Source organism: Schistosoma mansoni, assembly GCF_000237925.1.
Source record: "Schistosoma mansoni, WGS project CABG00000000 data, supercontig 0150, strain Puerto Rico, whole genome shotgun sequence".
Lineage (NCBI taxonomy): Eukaryota > Metazoa > Platyhelminthes > Trematoda > Strigeidida > Schistosomatidae > Schistosoma > Schistosoma mansoni.
The window spans coordinates 444,424-464,594 of record NW_017386047.1 but is presented as its reverse complement, the minus strand read 5'-3'; the positions used below and the strand labels follow the sequence as shown (position 1 = coordinate 464,594).

At 40.0% G+C, this 20,171-nt stretch overlaps 1 protein-coding gene across 1 annotated transcript; it reads right to left on the bottom strand.

The window, feature by feature from the left end:
• Positions 1-8,362: 8,362 nt before the first annotated feature.
• Positions 8,363-18,180, bottom strand: Smp_160550 (Dyp-type peroxidase, putative; the record flags this gene model as incomplete). The annotated part of the gene is made up of 8 exons (XM_018798820.1): positions 18,153-18,180; positions 17,942-18,112; positions 17,807-17,902; positions 16,916-17,093; positions 11,321-11,482; positions 10,467-10,589; positions 9,289-9,384; positions 8,363-8,640 (listed from the first exon to the last, which is right to left on the bottom strand). Exons 2-8 carry the CDS (start codon positions 18,074-18,076, stop codon positions 8,363-8,365), a joined length of 1,068 nt encoding a protein of 355 aa, XP_018646659.1. The 5' UTR covers positions 18,077-18,112; positions 18,153-18,180.
• Positions 18,181-20,171: the final 1,991 nt, after the last annotated feature.

Sequence of the window (20,171 nt, the reverse complement as noted above, 5' to 3'; positions counted from 1 at the left end):
GTAACAGAGTTAGGGATTGTTGTCTTCTTTCGTTCAATTAAGGTACAATAATACAAGAATATCGTATGTTATACACAATAAAATGTCATACGCAACAACAGAACCAACACTACACTGCGTAACCCCTTGCATTGAATTAAAACGAAATTAATGTTGAACATATATCTGAATGTGTAAATCAATCTAATTTTGACTTTGCATCCCGTTATATCAATTATCTCAACCAACACCAAGATCAGAATTTTCAATACGAATGTCAAGATAGTTCTACTGTATGGGACGGAGACGTGGAAAACTATGAAAGCCATCATCCAGAAGATGCAAGTGTTTACTAATAGTTGTCTGCTAAAAATATTTTGGATCCGTTGTCCAGACACTATTAGCAACAAGCTACTGTGGGAGACAACAAACCAGATTCCAGCAGAGGAAGAAGCGCTGGAAGTGGATTGGACACAGATTGAGGAAATCACCCAATTGCGTCACAGGGCAAGCCCTCACATGGAATCCTCAAGGCCAAAGGAGAAGTGGAAGACCAAAGAACACATTACGCCGAGAAATGGAGATAGACATGAGAAGAAGGAACAAAAATTGGATAGAACTAGAAAGGAAGGCCCAGGACAGAGTGGGTTGGAGAATGCTGGTCGGTGGCCTATGTTCCATTGGAAGTAACAGGCGTAAGTATGTAAGTATATCAATTAGCAAAAAAAGATATTCCACGAGGAAAATAAGAAATAAATGGGATTAGAAAATGTGAGGATTGGCATATCTGCTCCAAAATTCCATTCCAAGATTGCCTTAATCTGAGGCTTGTGTTACTGTTGTTTATTGCTTTCCCTAATAAATTTATTTATATTGTGTGTGAGCATTCTAGGTCGTCGGCTCATATTTGCTCTTGTTTTTCTGAGTGAATAGTTATATGAAAGAGGTCTGAAAGTCCTCGGTATAATTCTTTGTTTGTTTCATAAGAGTTGGTATCATTGAAAGCAAATGGAAAGATGGCAATGAGGAAACATTATGAACTCTAAACATTCTCATCTACTATGATAAGCAAAGATGGATATTGGCTAGCAGTGGAATCCAGGACACGCGTTTCGTCCTATTTGGGACTCGTCAGCTGGATGTACCTGCATCTCAGAGTTGATGTTCACTCTGGGACTTCAACCCAGTACCCTCGCTTCAAACGCCATCGCGTCATCCACTCGGCTTGTGAATCAAGGCTATATCGAGGCAATACGCACAGTATGCACATATGCCAATTAGAGACTGACCAGTTGCAGTCCTAACACATCGATGGGAAGATTCAAACAAACAATACTAAGTGAATTGATTCTCATCTACTGATTTCCCATTTAATTGAACAGCGTAAAAAACACTGTCGACGGCAGTTTAGATTGAACTCATCTGTCCTGTTTGAAAGACCGATATTTTCCTTTTGTCAATACATTAAAAAGATATTTCATGAGGGGTATTACAAATAAATAGAATTTCAAAATATAAGGGGTTGAAATATCTTTTCCTAATTTCGATCCCAAGATAGTCTTAATCTGAGAATTGTGTTATTGATGGCTGTTGTCTATCACTGTCCTTAATAAATGTCATTGCGTTGTGTGAACTCGCTAAGTTGCTGACTAACCTTTCCTTTTCTTCTTCTCTTTACCAGCCCTCCACACTCACGCTAATCTAAGTGCTTCCGTAGTATATCAATTACTGCCTGGTTAACTAAGAAACGCTACGTACTTAAGTTGCTATCGATCCTTGAGTATACCCAAACGATCTACTGCAATAGGTTTATGCTTCCAGATTATATTATAGCGAAAATAATTTTCATTATATGTATCATGTGAGACGTTGACCTCAGAAGTGGTCTTTGTGACCTAAATGATTTCAACATGTGAGTGGATAAAAGCTAGTTAGCAAATGTTCCACTAGCCTAATGGCACTTTACAGAAACGTAGCATCAATCATTCATAATCAAACTGAATATTCATGAAAACCGAAACGTTTTGACAATGAATATTTTTGACGGCATATCATGAAAGTCAAGAGACCACTGATAAGAACTTGATAAGTATATAAATTCATTTAGTATTGTTTGTTTGAATCTTCCCATCGATGTGTTACGACTGTAACTGGTCAGTTTCTAATTGGCATATGTGCATACTGTGCGCATTGCCTCGAAATTTCAATATCACCTATATTTCAAAGCTGCAAAATTACTTAAATAATCACGTTAAGTATTAGGCTTCTAAACATTGGATTGTTATCATAAAAGTAAAAGTGACGAGTGAAATAACTACCTGTCATCAAAGTTGTGATCCGAATCACTCAGTAGAGTCGTAAATTATTATAGCAATGTACTATTTAGTGTATGAAAGGGTTAAGTTTACTTACTTACGCATGGGTAGCCCATCAGCATTCCTCATCCTACTCCGTCGTGGACAATCCTTTCCAACTGTTTCCATTTCTCAACGCAGTATGTTAATTAGTCTTTCACCTCTCTGTTTCCCTTCAGTATTTTAAGTTAGCGCTCGCTTCGTGATGAGGTATAATGATTTCCTCAGATGTAAGTTGGTTTGTTCTCTTGCACAATAAACTGTTAATGATGGTATCCGGTCAGCAGACATTGAGTATGTTGAGTAGACAACTGTTTGATGAAGGTTGTGGTAGTTCTCTAAGTCTCAGCTCCGCACAGTAGGACTAACTTCACATTGATATTGAGATTGTGATTTTGATATTGGCTGACAGTTGTTTGAGTTGTATGTGTTCTTCAATTGCAGGAATGCTGTCTTTGCCTTGTCAATCCTCACCTTTACGTCTGAACCATATCTTCCTTGTTCACCAATAATGCTTACCAGGTACGTGAAAGATTACAAATCTTCCAGAGTTTTTCCGTCATGTTAGATCGGGTCGGCGTTCTCCATGTTATATATAACGATCATGCTTTTTCCGTTGAATATGCTGAGGTCTACTGATGCAGAGGCTACCGCTACACTCATTGTCTTCCTATGCATTTCTTCGTGTGGATGGAAAGGAAGAAGGTGATAAGTGCTGACACAAAAATGGTCATTTGTTCAAGTATAGAAAAATGATAACTGAATCCCGTTCGGGATAGAAATTATAGAAATTTAATGTTTCGACGGACTCATAATGACTTTTGAAGGTAATTACAACCACATAAACTTTCATTTAAACAAGACTTTTCAAATATTCAAAAGTTGTAACATCGTTTGTCGATTAATTTACGAAACTGATACAAATTGTCTTTGTCATGACAGTATTACTTTTGTTTTATATAGCTGATAGATTTTTGATTTTTACACTCTTGCTCGAACACAGTACCTTCTAGGGTCGACTGAGCAACTGAGTCCAGAAATCAATATTCTAAGTCTACGTATGCACGCTTTTTTATAATATCTACTTGATTGTCAAGTTTTATCAACGACCATAGCTTCATTTTTTCGTATATCAGATTTATATACACATACTTACTCATGCGCATATTATAAATACTGCTACATTCAGCATTAATAACTTCATTAAACGACTTCTTTAGTACATCAGTAAAAATCTTGTATCATATATTTATATTCAGCGTTGCAGGCTTGTTCATTCTTGTGTGACTCATACATTTCCACATTAAATATGTTATTCCCTGTCAAGCCAAAATGTGTACTACATAAGTGCTTAGTACCATATAGTTAATTGTTACGATACGATGAGTCAGTATAGAAACTGATCTGACTTTCACGTTAGATCTTATCGATTACACAATGACGTCATTACATGTTCTATAATTTTGGTATGAGGTCTAATATTTTAGTAGCACTAACAACAAACTAGACCACAACTCTACACATCCACTAATAACTCTCACATTACTAGAATTGGTGCTGTAGACTGATCAGACTGACACCCATTGGGTATAACGAAATATCGAGAATCGCGCCGATTCAACAAAAAGTGAATGCGAAAATCTCAATTGGTCTATATAAGGTTGTGACATCACTGTTATATGTGCTGTACAGGATGAACCATAAAACGTCGACTGAGTGCATTGACAAGAGCGTGGATGATCAGGCCAGCTCTCGCGAAGGTTGACTTTACAGACGGGGCGATGATCGAAGGCGTGGACGTAGGATAAAAAAATCAAAGAAAAGGAGAAAAGTGTAGCATGCATGTAGTATGGGGAAAGAGTCCTATACCGTATCCGTTGTTGGTTGAGAGGTTAGTCGTGAAAGCGTACTCGGTGACCTGAACGTGAGACAGCAGTCTCGTTCCTACCTCGTGAGACTAAAATCTCATCCGAGGTCAAGGGCGGCGTGATCTGCTGATCTGGGCGTGAGACTGAAGTCTCGTCCGTAGACGGTGAAGATGACACGTGCTGTTGACTGGGACGGGAGAATGAGACTCAGGAGTATCTAGCGTGGGATCCGAAGTAAATTTATAGATCCCGCTAGAAGATTTGATGAGTCTAGCATCTAGTCTCAGCTTATCGGGTAAGGTACTGTCATCGACGTGTTCTGGCTTGAGACGATCAATGGTGATTATCTCAACGCGGCCATGTCGGTCAACCTTGAAGGTCTTTTCGTGACGGGAAATCACATGAAAAGGTCCTTCATAAGGCTGTTGCAAAGATTTGCGTACCCAACCTATTCGTATGAAAACATGTGAACAGCTAGATAACTCTCGAGTTAGAACGACCTGTCGATGTTGTATACGATTTGATACTGGAGGCAGTGTTTGCATAAATTCAGACAACCATTGGACGTAGTCTGACTTACCAAAATTGTTACTTCTCTGTGGTATGAAAAATTTCCTAGACAGACTCAATGTCATGCCGTATACAAGTTCAGCGACGGAACATTGAATATTTGCCTTTGAGCTCGTCCTGATACCTAAGAGGACGAGCATTAATTTTTCATACCAATTGTTGCTTTCGTGTGCTCGAAGAGCACTTGTAGGTTGGTGATGAAACCTTTCAACTAAACCATTTGATGCTGGGTGGTAGGCGGTAGTGCGTATGTGTCCCGTACCAAGCAACCGGATCAGCGAGGAGAATAATTTGGACTCGAGTTGTTGTCCTAGGTCAGTCGTGACAGTTGAGGGACAACGTAGCGGTGAGCAACTGTCTCCGCCGTAATAGACGTGATAAGAATAGCTTCGTACTATCTTGTGAAGCGATCGATGCACGTGAGTGTGTGATCATACCCGTGCGATAATGGCAATGGTCCTACAATGTCTATATGAACGTGATCGAAGCGAGCATCAGGCGTAGCGGAAGTGCCGATAGGGGCAGCTACGTGCCTGTGCACTTTCGATCGTCGACATTGTAAGCATTGCTTTACCCACATATGGACATCTTTATTGATGGACAGCCAGATGTATCGTGCAGCGATGAGGCGTAGTGTGGCTGTGATACCTGGATGAGATGGACCATGAAGCGCATTGAAGACGAGGTGACGGTAAGCAGAGGGTACGATGGGTCGGGGAAGATCAGTAGAAGTATCACATAGGATATTACCTGAGCAAGTACCTGGGGTACTTCCTGGCTCTGAAGGGATGTAGAATGTTGGGCTTCTGTACATGAAAAATCACTTGCTTGGGCGCTAGCCATAGCAGGGAGATTGAGCACCGGTAAAGTAACTGCATTAACCTAGATACGTGATAGAGCATCGGCAATGTAGTTCGACTCATCTTTGATGTGAAGAAGGTCTGTCGTGAATTGAGAGATATAGTGGTGAGTAGCGGTCGAACTTTGTATGCAGAGCATACATTAAAGGCTTATGATCGGTGAATAAGATGAAACCGCGACCTTCTACTGTGCGACGGAAATGTTTGATGGCACAGTAGGCTGCTAGGAGTTCTCGACCGAAAGCGCTATATCTCGTCTCCGTGGGAGTGACGCGTCGTGAGAAAAACTAGAGAGGTTGCCAACTTCCGGAGATGTTCTGTTGCATGGAGGCTCCTATGGCGAAATCCGATGCATCAGCCGCTATACCAAACGTGGCGGATGGGACAGTATGGGCTAGAAGTTTGGTTTGAGCTAGAGACGTTTTGACCTCTCAAAATGCAGTACGCGCGTCATCGTTCAACCCTAATTTGCATGGGTTACTGCGAAGTAAGTCGGTTAATGGTCGCAACCGTTCTATCACGTGTAGGATGAGACGTCAGTACAAGTTTACTAAACCGAGAAACGCCTTCAGTTCCTTGAGTGTGGACGGTACAGTGTACTCCATTATTTCACGTACTTTATCCTCACAAGGTAGAATACCCTCTTGCTTAATAACGTGACCTAATAATTTTATTTCCGGTTTGCCAAGTTCACATTTGTCCGAGTTGATTATTATCCGAAAGGCGCTGGAATAATAGTGTTAGGTGCTGATAATGTTCATCTACGTTTGATGATGCGATTAGCAGACCACTAATATAGACATCAACAAAATCTAAGTCTCGTACTATGCTATCGATAAAACTTTGGGAAGTTTGGGCAGCACTCCGTAATCCAAATTGCATTCGTAAGAACTCAAACAGACCGAAAGGAGTCGTAATAGAGGTCTTCTCGATGTCTTCAAGAGCGACTGGGATTTCATGATATACTCGTACCAGATCGATCCTAGAAAAATTAGTCATGCCCTTGAGTGACGCCGTGATGTCATGGTTTGTGGGGGATGGGGTAGCTATCAAACCGAGTAGCTACGTTTAGTGCTTGCACCTGTATCCACTAAGTACCTAGCGTTGGTGCGATAATCGTGCACGTAAAATAAACGACAAATCTGAGGTGAAGGGCCGGCCAGTACGGCTGGATTTACTCGCCGGCTCAGGAGTTTCCCGTCTTGTAGGAGCAAGGGGCTCGACAATGGCTGGCACCGGACCCGAAAGTATGGTGGAACCAGAACTCTCTTCCGGAGCCGCCTTCTGGTGTAGCTTGGAAGATGCCTGCTTAGGGCGAGTTGTTACGGCTTTACGGAGGCGTGACCTGGCTCGGGGAACGAAGAGTTCTGGTATATTGAATCGGTCTCGAAAAAAGAGACGGCTGTGGATAAATTTATCCCTATTAACCTTGAGCCGTAAGTCGACTGGCGTCGAGATCGATGTTCGAACGTGATGTCGAGGCAACTATATAGTTGTCTTGGTTGCTAGTCCTTGGCAACATCTTATCTGCTATAAGGACCACATGGGTGAATGGTGTACCCCCAAGCAGAGCCGTAATATTTGATTGTATAATTGCTGGTCGAGATTTGAGCTATAATTCCTTAAGGACTTCGGCATTTGCAGTCGTAGATCCTGGAAGAGATTTCAGGCGCGTGAGGTGATGCTTCGGTTTAGCATCAGCCATGAGATGACCAGCTAATAAATTCCTCAAACGTTCTTCCCTTGAAGGGAGGAAATGTCTAAGAATAGCCTCCTTCAGACGAATGTAAACGTTAGGTACATTTGCGTTGAGGACAACCGCACGGACAACAGATAAATGAGAACTTCATGTCGTTGGGGTATGGAAACTTGGCAAATCTGAATAGTATGTATCTGTACAGCGATTTTACATATTCAACTAACACCAACCAACCTGTGAATACAGGATTCTCAATTAGCGATCTTGGTCAAAAACACAACATAATATACATTAGGACTATGCATCCAGGATTTGTCTTCAAGAAGTGAGAAATGTCGCTGTAATCACACAGAACGCCAGTGCAACCATTATTGTCAGAATTCGAGCATCGAACAATTTATAGCGAAAAGAAACAGACCCTTATCTCGAGAGCAAAAACGAATGACGCTTGATCGACAAATATTTCTAAAATCCTTACTTCAATAATCGTTTACTTTCTACTTGTCACCCTACAACAGCAAACTAGAGGATATCAAACTGCTTTAAAACGCAGTCATGGGTGCATTAACCATACTCTTTGCAAAGTCTCCTAACATATGCGTCAGTACAGACATTCAGTTGTAGCTGTATTCCTCAAACCACATGTAATTCAAACGTCAAACATAAAGGTGATGAAAACGATGCTACTCAGGAGGAGTTCATTGATTTGTTTACATTCACAATTTTCTATTGCAATGAAACAAATGATCACAAATAGAGCGATTATAACCCACTAAGCAAATCAAGCTAGCACTTCGAACAGTGACACAGAGATCTCGGAACTTGAACATTCGACACCAACTCCAACCACCAGAATCCTTAACAAGACAAGTAAGGTTATCTCTAGATACCACTCTCACCTCCTCTTATCTACGTGGTACAGCTGAAGTAAACAACACAATAACTGAATAATAAAATTATATTTGGTGAAAAGCATTTGAAGTGAACTAGAAAGATAAATGATGTACATAGCTGTATCAGTATTCCACTTAATTACAATCGAATTCCTCTTGGTAGATTACGGACTAAAAGGTTAAACTCAAGCAAACCAGGAAAATACCAATAATTTCCTGTAACACATCGACTGAATACCATTATATTATCATTTTTCTTGTCACCACTGTGACCAGTCATTCGATCTAGCATGAAATTGAAATTGTCTATATCTGCAGCGTATGCTATGAATAATAGACCAGCACCTCCAGATAGAGTTCCATATGGTTGAGCTTGTCGAACAATTCTATACTTCTTTTTAGCTTTAAACTCCGCAGCTGCCAGAATGAGATGAAAACAACAGTTATTAACAATTATAATAGAACGTCAGAACAAATTGTACTCTATTCAATACATGGAATGTGAATGCCATATAATAACATACTATATCTTTAATGTAAGAATACAAATGAATTGGATGAAACGTAGGTTTCTTAAAAATAGGCTCAATAAGAAAATCATTCATAAACCGGTGAAAATTATCAACATATATCACATTCAATTGTGGAAGAGAATGCTGACTAATCCTAACATTGAGTAAGATCAGTAGGAATTCAGTGTTAATTCATACAGACTGATCGAAAGAAAACGAATTTCCACATTCTTTATTCCAGAATGTTACATTACTAAGATTATAATATATGTGGGATATATGTCAACGAATTGGTCTCAGATATGTGGACGGCTGAATGAAAAGCACTGGGAAATGCAGAAGTTAACTGATACTCAATGTACTCCCTCCTTGACAGATTAGTGAATACGAAATTCTAAAGAAATTCAGATGTGGATGAGACATCTCTCAATAGCAATCTGGGGTTTAACTATAAGTATGTATTGACTTTACAACAAAAGCATTTGCGTAATGAAACACTCCAATGAATATTCACATACAAGCTTAATGTAAACATGTTAGAAGTATTGCTTACATCCAACCATTCTGGCAACATGTGATGTATCCGGTTTTCTTATCAACTCATAGCTATCTTTTATAGTTCGACCAATCCATCGTTCTTTTTCCCCATCTATAAAACAAAATATGCAAAAATAGACTCTCAAGACATCTGTAATGATTATATTCAATCATCTCTCGTTTAATCGAATTTAAAGAGAAATAGAAACAAAGTATTGAATACACTCTGAAATTTCTTCTTCTTACACCCACATAAGGTGATATATTCACCATTCTTCTCACTTAGAAAAGTTGGTGAATCACAGTTTCACATTATTTTACAGGGTTATTATGATTCTTGCTTGAGTACCATCTACAGTATACACAATCAAGAAGCTACATTTATAAACGACACAACAACAAACAACAAAGTGAACTCGGAAGGTTAGTTTGTTGCAATGAATCTTGATCAACCTGGTTGGGCTCATTGAACCTTACAAAACATGTCGTTATTCATCCCGTTTGAGCGTTGCGTTATACACTGTCTTTTTAGGATATCAGCAACTGATTGAATAGTCATGTTGCAACTAACTAACTAAAATTGTCATCAGAAATCGGAACACATCAGTATGAGATAAACACTGATCCATAATTACATTTGGAATAGATGTGTATACACATATGACTGCCAAATCAGATAATCAACCGGCGATAAAGGATCATGCATAGAATGCCATAATCACATATGGATGAACAGTAAGCATTATTTGCAGAAGTTGATTAAGAGAGGAAGTGTTTGTTTAAAACTACACATTTCATTACTACTCCATTTCATCTAACACAGGTTTTATGACCAATAAGATGAAGTAGTTATTTATTGAGTGACAACTATTTTATTTACATTGTTTTTATCACAAAGCTATCGATGATAATTCACGATTAGTTATCCCAGTTGACGTTTTCATTAAGATATATCTGGAATCCAAAGTCCCCTGATGCTTTCTGTGGGGATCTAAACTACCTTATTCATCAGGAAAATCAACTTAATATAGAATGACAATAGTTAATCCAAGCACTTTAGCTATAAAGTAGAATAAATACGGTCTGAAGAGTTTCTCAGTAATATAGAATAGTTCATTCAACTTAAACTGAAAACAGAAATTTCAATTGATCAACCATAGATGCTTACTATTCATTCAAAACAACATCTCTTACCAGCTGCCTTATAGAGCAAACTCATATTGTGAACCCATTTCTGAACAACAGCGTAACTTCCACCTGTTCGTTTGTTGATTGCCACCTCAGCTCGATCATCCATACGCTTAGGGTTCTCCGTGCCTTATTACAAAATAGGATACATATTGAAATGTTAAGCTTATATTGCATAGAAACTAGTTTTCATTATACGTATGATGTGAGACGTTGACCTCAAAATTTTCACCAGTAATGTATCTTGATCACATAAGTGGTCATCGTGGTCTAATCTTTTTCAACATACGAGTAGATGAAAGCTAGTTAGCAAATATCCCACTAACTTAATGACACTTTACATAAACCTAGCACCAATCATTCATAATCAAACTCAATACTCATGCAAACCAAAACGTTTTTCTCGTAAGTTTTGACAATGAATGATTTTAACAGCACACCATGGAAATCAAGAAACAACTGATATGAACTTGATAGGTATATTACTAGTTTTTCATTAAATATGCATTGATTTTACACCAAACAACCAATCTCAACAAGATAGGCAACTTTGATATTTTTAGTCGCGATCAACCGAAAGAAACATAAAAGCTTATTACAAAAGGAGATCACCTCAACTGATTTTCGAAGTATTTCCAATCAAATATGTTTTTATTTGTGAGAAAGATACTGGAAATCACTAAGCAGTTGTGATAAATTTATGGCTATCCGACTGCGCATCTTTCGAACAAAACTCATTTGCAAGAGAGAAGTACTTCTTGAGTGCTCTTAATGACCCGAAAAGTGGACTAAATAGCAGAACATTGTAATCTACACAATTCAATAACCAACATGAAAGTACAATATACTGAATTACATACCATCAACAAATTCACTCAAATCACGCCTATCATGATATATCCAACCGTAAATATCTTCAAATTTATCCATACATCCAGGCGGCATATTCTGAATGATGGAATCTGCCAAATCAAACAACATGCCATGATCATTACACTTTGCATGGACAAATATATCGCCACCTACAACATTAATAAAACAAGTGTTCCTGAGTGAAAGTTAGAAGTATCCGGTTAATGAACAGTATGTTTCAAAACATCAATCTACTTAGATCACGTGATTACATTACAAAAGTACCAATCACATCCAATAGTCAGTGAAGTTGTCCACGCGTTCGACTACTTCACTCCCTATCCTTAGTTCAGGTGTTGACGCAGGCCAGTCCTGGAGTAACAATTTACATTTGGATGGGGAGAAACGCATCCCAAACATCCTGGCATTATTACTGAGTTCCAACAGAAGACTCTGCATTTTGCCAGCGTCTTCACCAAACAGGACTATGTCATCTGCGTATTCTAAGTCGCTTAGTGGTCCCCCTGGTAGGAGATCAATTCCTGTAGATTCAGTCGAAGAGAGTGTTATTTCCAGCAACAGGTCTATAATGAAGTTAAACAAAAATGGGGATAGTGGACAGCCTTGACGGACACCACTTGAGGTTGTAAAATCATATGACAGTTCGCCATAAGCTCTCACTCGACTGGTAGTGTTCGAGTAAAGAGCCTTCAAAAGGTTTATGTACTTCTCAGGTACACCTTTCAATGACAGACACTGCCACAGAACCTCTCGGTCTACAGAGTCAAATGCTGCTTTCAAGTCAAGAAAAACTACCATTGTCGGACGCCGATAAGCGTGTCTGTGCTCTAAAACTTGACGAATGGTGAATATGTGGTCGATACAGCCACGACCAGGTCTGAAGCCAGCCTGATTTTCTCGTGTTTGCAGTTCACGAGTCTTAGTTAGGCGCCCGATAATTATTGAGGCTAGTATTTTAGATGCTATGTTAGTCAGACTAATCCCTCTATGGTTATCGCAGGATGATTTTGACCCCTTTTTATATATTGGGACTATAAGTGATTGTGACCAGTCGGATGGGATTACATCCGTCTCCCAGATTTTAGCCAGAATATTAGTCAACCTAATCGCTAAAATTGGACCACCATATTTAAAGACCTCTGGAGCCAATCCATCTGGACCAGCTGCTTTTCCTCGTTTCAGATTACTTATAGCCTTTTGAACTTCAAGTAGGGTCGGGGGGCCTACCTCAATGTTCCATTCAGACTGTCTGGGAATAGTGGGTAGTTGTGCAGTAGCTGAAGGCCAGCTAAACTGTTCCTTAAAGTGTTCCGCCCATCGTTCTAAACGTTTAGGTTGAGAGCAGATAAGGGTTCCGTCTTTTTCGGAGATTGTCTCACTTACACTTGACTTGTTAATTACGGTTTCTTTTATTAGTCTGAATAGTTGCCTGGTGTTGCCTACAGCCGCTGCCTTTTCCATCTCTTTTGTTTTCGTTGCCCACCACTGCTCACGATCGTTCCTTAGACTTTTAGTTAACCTAGGTCTGATTTGTTTACGCTCTTCGTCATGTTCAGAGCCTGATGGGATGAGTTTACGTCAGTCAGTCAGTCAGCTACAACGTAGGACCAGGCACATATATGCATCGGTCCAAGTTGCCATACCTCGTTAGCACAACAAGATCAACACCGGATTAATAGTAGTTAATTTAGTGTTGGTAGTAGTATATAAATTATAGGTTGTATATAGGGATATAGTACAGGAAGGAAGAGAGATATGAAGCAATTTTAGTCTCAAGGTTTAAGGGAAGATAAAGAGTGTATACACCTACGCCATTGTGATCGATTCTGAGCCATGTCACACAGAGTCTCCAACCATTGGTTACGATAGTCACGCGGACCCCAACCAGGTAGTCTGCATCTGCCAACATGGCTCAGACTAGAAGTTAGTGACTTCAAGCACTGATGCCATGTTTTGGTTTGGCCGCCCCTAACTCTCTTCCAACCGTCCCCAATACTAGTCATCATAGCGCGTCGTGATAATCGGTGTTCAGGCATACGTAACACATGGCCCAACCATCTCAGTCGATGAAGATTCATCACCTCATCAACTGATTTACCATCGTTCCCTAATACCCTGCGCCTAACCTCACTATTACTTACCCGGTGATCCCAGCAGATGCGAGCAATATTTCTAAGGCATCTGTGGTCAAATACTAGTAACCTACGAGTATCTTTTACTCTTAATGGCCATGTTTCACAGCCGTAAAGTAGAACAGAACGAACTGATGCGCAGTATACTCGTCCCTTAATTGATAGACGGATATCTCGTCTACGCCATAGGTGACGTAAGTTGGCAAAAGCCAAACGAGCTTTTTGAATCCGTGCAGAGATTTCGTCAGACACCAACCCATTAGGGCTGATCAGACTTCCAAGATAAGTGAAGTTGTCGACGCGTTCGACTACTTCACTCCCTATCCTTAGTTCGGGTGTTGACGCAGGCCAGTCCTGGAGTAACAATTTACATTTGGATGGGGAGAAACGCATCCCAAACATCCTGGCATTATTACTGAGTTCCAACAGAAGACTCTGCATTTTGCCAGCGTCTTCACCAAACAGGACTATGTCATCTGCGTATTCTAAGTCGCTTAGTGGTCCCCCTGGTAGGAGATCAATTCCTGTAGATTCAGTCGAAGAGAGTGTTATTTCCAGCAACAGGTCTATAATGAAGTTAAACAAAAACGGGGATAGTGGACAACCTTGACGGACACCACTTGAGGTTGTAAAATCATATGACAGTTCGCCATAAGCTCTCACTCGACTGGTAGTGTTCGAGTAAAGAGCCTTCAAAAGGTTTATGTACTTCTGAGGTACACCTTTCAATGACAGACACTGCCACAGAACCTCTCGGTCTACAGAGTCAAATGCTGCTTTCAAGTCAAGAAAAACTACCATTGTCGGACGCCGATAAGCGTGTCTGTGCTCTAAAACTTGACGAATGGTGAATATGTGGTCGATACAGCCACGACCAGGTCTGAAGCCAGCCTGATTTTCTCGTGTTTGCAGTTCACGAGTCTTAGTTAGGCGCCCGATAATTATTGAGGCTAGTATTTTAGATGCTATGTTAGTCAGACTAATCCCTCTATGGTTATCGCAGGATGATTTTGACCCCTTTTTATATATTGGGACTATAAGTGATTGTGACCAGTCGGATGGGATTACATCCGTCTCCCAGATTTTAGCCAGAATATTAGTCAACCTAATCGCTAAAATTGGACCACCATATTTAAAGACCTCTGGAGCCAATCCATCTGGACCAGCTGCTTTTCCTCGTTTCAGATTACTTATAGCCTTTTGAACTTCAAGTAGGGTCGGGGGGCCTACCTCAATGTTCCATTCAGGTTTTCTGGGAATAGTGGGTAGTTGTGCAGTAGCTGAAGGCCAGCTAAACTGCTCCTTAAAGTGTTCCGCCCATCGTTCTAAACGTTTAGGTTGAGAGCAGATAAGGGTTCCGTCTTTTTCGGAGATTGTCTCACTTACACTTGACTTGTTAATTACGGTTTCTTTTATTAGTCTGAATAGTTGCCTGGTGTTGCCTACAGCCGCTGCCTTTTCCATCTCTTTTGTTTTCGTTGCCCACCACTGCTCACGATCGTTCCTTAGACTTTTAGTTAACCTAGATCTAATTTCTTTACGCTCTTCGTCGTGTTCAGAGCCTGATGGGATGAGTTTACGCGAATCCATCAGTGAAATAGACTTAGAGGAAATCCACTGGTTTTTTGGAGCCCTATGGTTTAAATGACTAATAGATGTTACTGCTGTTTCCACAGCTGTTCGTATGTCTTTCCAAGCAGCATCTGGGTCAGTCTCGTTTACAGAACTGCCTAGATGTGAACTCAGTTGTTTCTGGAATTCGCATTTGGCTTTCTCGTCCTCCAGTTCAATCCTAATGGGTCTTCTTAGTGTAATTTTCCTGCGTCCATTAAGGCGCAGACAAATGCGCGCTCGTATTAAAGCGTGATCAGAGTCTAAACAAGTATTCCAATACGAGCGACAATCTTCTATTGAGCCTCTCCAACGATGACTGATGACAATATGGTCTATTTGAGTCCATCGTTGGTTTGGTGTAGGTGGTCGCCATGTTAGACGATGTCTTTCCTTATGCTTAAAATTAGTGCTTGCTAAAAATAAACGATTGTCTGAGCATAGTTGCAACAGACGATCACCATTATCGGTTCGTTGAGCCGGAATACTAAAACACCCACCTAAATGTCTTTCTGTTTGATTTAAGTTGCCTACCTGGGCATTAAAGTCACCCGCTACGACTACTATGTCTGAGCGCTTAGCTTTCTGTAAAAGTCATCTTTCACCTCATCATGGCTGCAGTCAGTGGGAGCGTAGGCAGAAACGACGAAAAGGCAACGACGTGTGTCCCTATCCTTCCGAGTTCTTACGGAGCCATTTAGCCGGACAGCACACAGGCGACTGTTAACGGGGATCCATTCCAGTAGTGCCTGTTCTGCCCTTGTACTTAGTGCTATGCCTACACCTGCAAGTCCGCGAGAACTAGCCAACGGATCGCCAGATACACGGAGGGTGTATTTCGTTGGCTGTCCATTTTGGCGAGGTGAGGTCAAGTGAATGACCACACTGGGATCCTGTATGCGTGTTTCGGAGACACAGCATACATCAATGGTACGAGATTCTAGGGTTTTAGCTAAGGAGGCCTGTTGACGGATTTGGCATAGGGTACGTACGTTGAAGGCTCCAATGTGTAGTTTGGAGCGAGGTTTTAGTAGACCTGGGACAGACTTTCGCGCACTAGAATCGTTAGCCATGGTGACACTTGAGGAGGAAACCGGAACAGGAAGTTTAGTGTTGAAAGTCAAGGTAGAAGGAATAGTAGGAAGTGAAGAAGGAGATTGATTATGAATACAGTGGTCTTGAGTGTTGTTAGAGGTATGAGGGCAGTTATCACTTTCCGGTTGCCCACACCGTGGAAGGATTCTTCTAGAGGTACCTGAAAAGGAAATTGGGTTAGAAGTGGTCTTAATGACCTGAGAGCGTGACCGCAGTGCCCAAGGGACAACTGCTTGAGGTCGGTCACACACGACCTTTTTGTGGGTAGTTTTTGTGTTAGCTCCGTTCTTCAAAAAAAAACCTTACCGCCGGAGACGGAAATCCGTGGGATAAGGCGAGGTGTGCATTTTTAGGGCCGACTTTTTCTAATCCCACCCCTCCTTGTGAGAAGGCAGCATCGCTGTCATGCTGGTTGTCTGAAGGAAACACCTTACTGCTGTCACACCTCTGTACAGTCAGCAGTACGACTTCGCCTTCGGACCTTGGGTTTGCTGCTTTTAATCTCACCGCTCTTCAACCGACCTGTCTGGCATGGTAGGAACTCGAGGAACGATTGTTCCAGCCAGCATAGCTCGGTTGCTTCATCACGATAGGCAAGCCCGACCACCACGTCAAGGTAGCAGCAACGGTCGGGTCATATGAAACGCTTACAAAACCCTAGACAGTTGAATTAAAGACTATTTCACTCATTTGAATCGTGACAATGAATCCTGAAAACGAACAAATAAGTAAAACCAAACTTACCTGTTTTAGGCAGTTTACCAAACTTTCCAGATCTTTCACGATATTCATAGTTTTCGATACCTCTGAGTAGGAAATTATGACTGATTTTTCTCAGATAGTCCATTCCGAACCCGACACCGTATAGAATCTCATTATATCTTCCACACAAATTATGTGAACAAATCTGACGAACATATTTCTACAATGAATGAACAAAGCATACACAGCATGTCGAGTAAGTACTTAATTGAATCACAAATGATCATGAAGCTTGAAATATATACACTCTTAGAAACGTGGACGTCTTAATGAAAAGCCCTGAGAATATCACGACGCAAGCACTATTTTGAAATCCTGAAGTGAAACGAAAAGTGAAAGGCTGAATAACACATTTCTTCGTGAATCGGTAGCAGACATAAAAAAAGATGAATATTCACTGGAACAAACAATCTCGATCTACTTTATATAGATTTTATATTGATTGATTTCATTTTCTCTACAACGCTTGCGAGATAGTACTAGTTTCCAATGTATTATTGATTGATTCCAAGTCATATCGACTGCGAAACGGTGGAATTACATTCTTCGAGAATGGAACACGGATATGAACATTACAATTTTCTTCCTTATATTTCATAATACATGAACATTTTCTGTTAACTGATCACTACGTTGCACGTTTGTCATATTATAGGATAATGCATTTCCATTCTCACACAGTTGATCGCATTTTTGCATGATGCACATACGTCTCGAGTGAAGTTCGAACAAGAAACATAAGCCTGAAGAAACACCATTAGAGAAAACATAGTTGAAAACTATCTCAAATAATTTTCATCTACTTATAGAAACTCACTTGCCTGTACTCAAATATAGCATAAAATTGAAAAGATTCAAAATTATCTAAAATACCTGGATTCTTCCAATGGATTTCAAACATTCTCGCGATGCGTTGGAATTCAAGTGGATTGTCAGGAATAAAGCATGGGCTTTAATATCACTAATAACCTGACAAAAACACAATATTTAAGAAATGAGAACGTTTACTGATTTTTGAGGACCAAATAAAAACGGGACCTCCGCAGTCGCAAAGATTGATTTTCCGTTTGGACAAATAAAATTCAAATCGCAACTGAGCAGTAAACACAAAAAGCCTGCAAAGTTTCTTATGTAACGGCACATGCAGATATTGATGTCTCCTTAGTACTTCCAGAAGACCTACAGTAGAACATTACATCTCTTCCCTGAATCAACATACCCGAAGAAATAACTACTGTTAACTGCATGACCCTAACTTTCGAAGTAGTTCAAATACTATCAATCGACCTTCAAACTTTTAAACTCCAATCCAATACCCAATGTTTTAATAACCAGGTTTCATGAGCTAGACGAGTTGGTTGGTCTCACTTCGCCATGTCATGGAGCAGTATCTGGAATTTGATGATCATATTTAGGGACAATACTGTTCTTCAACGTCAAAAGTCTTTATAAATTTGACAGTTATTTAATGACAACAAAATTTGATAATTTTACTACCTGGCGTATATCCTGTGTTATTTAGCTTTTCTGCCACAGAGCACTCAGTCACACCTGCATTTTATTTGTTATGCCTACATTCTTCAACTTTAAGTGTACGTCTCCTGTCACTTGATAGTAAATATCTCGGAATGCGCTATATATAATTCTTCGTCAGTTGTTCACTTCCACGGATGTATATTGGCCTCTGAAATTGACTGTACACCATAACCGTGTTGCATACATTTGAGGAATGTCTCCACTTCTCTGCGTTCCTGACTTTTCCCATCTTAAAACACAATGAGACATGTTTTTCTTCACGCCATCTTTGCCAAGCTGTCAGAAGAATATTGACATGTTGAGTGAACTTCTTTCGTGGTGCTTGCAGAAAAGGACACTCTTTAAAGAGACATGCATTCACTATAATTTATTGTCATCTTCCTGTCGCTTAGCACAAATACATTTATTCTTGTGTACCATTGACTATCTTTTAGTGTGTAACTATTAATTGTTTCGTCTTTAAATATTTAGAATACGTCCACAAGTTGAAACCACCGGTTTCAGTACCTAGAGTTCGAGGAAGTGTATTTGTCCAGAGACATCGGTTTTCTGATATCGGTAGCCATTATACAATAAATGAGATTTTAAAAATGTGTAGGAGATACATTAAAATGTAGTGAAAGAGAACTCGTGTAGAGATAATCAATTTATTTATGGTACAATAATACCGAATATTCTAGCGTTCTGTTTGCTACTGTCGTATAACCACTAATTATTGGGTAACTCGGCATGAAAAACTTCAGGTAGCGAAGTTTATCCTCATATGTTTTTTTCCTCAGTCCTACCACTCATTTCATTGCTCGTCCTTGTATTTATTCAGAGAGACCTTTGACTACTTACAGGAGATTTAGTTTAGCGGTATGGCTGCCATGAGGTGAAACTGCGTGAGATATCAATAATGTTCAAAATTTTTCAAGCGGCACCAAGAGTTTTATGCTCTCTTGTTCTATCTATTCTGTGGTTTGTATTACCAAATGTTCTGTCTATGGTTTGTAAGCTAATTCACGAGCTATGAATATAACGAAAACGGACTACAGAGGAAATAAGCTGTTTGTATCTTACACTATTAGGCATGCAAACATATACTCATTCATGGATCGTCATCTCCAACTTCGATTGTGTGTGTTCTATCCATGTCTTATAATCTACGACTGTTATCATTACAACATACAAGTTATTGCTCCACTTATCTCTTATTATCTTCTTTGTTTTCCTTCTCTTTCTTTCAGCTCTATTTTCTTTCACACCGTCAACTTATAAAGATGCATGCAAGTTTCGAAACCATCATCCTTTATCACTCGATTTATTACCTCATTATCTTCACATTATAATTAACCAACCCACTGGCAGGCAGTGTGGTGGCTGCTGATATCCATAAGTCCTACATTTTTGAGACTATCCCATTCACTCTGATTTCGAGAAGTACAAATATGTAGTGTTATTGATTACTAACCACGTGGTCCTCGAAGCTGAAGATTTAATCGTTCACAAGATTCACTTTCAACATATAACATTAGTAGAGGGTCAGTAAATGTGGGTGTCTAAACACGCATTCATTAAATCAACATAACTTGTTTCAGCGTTGCAGGCGTGATCATTCTTGTATAACCCACACATTTACACATTAAATGTGTTATTCCCTCTCAAGCTAAAATGTGTGCTTCTTAAGTGCTTAGTACCATATAGTTAATTACTACGATAC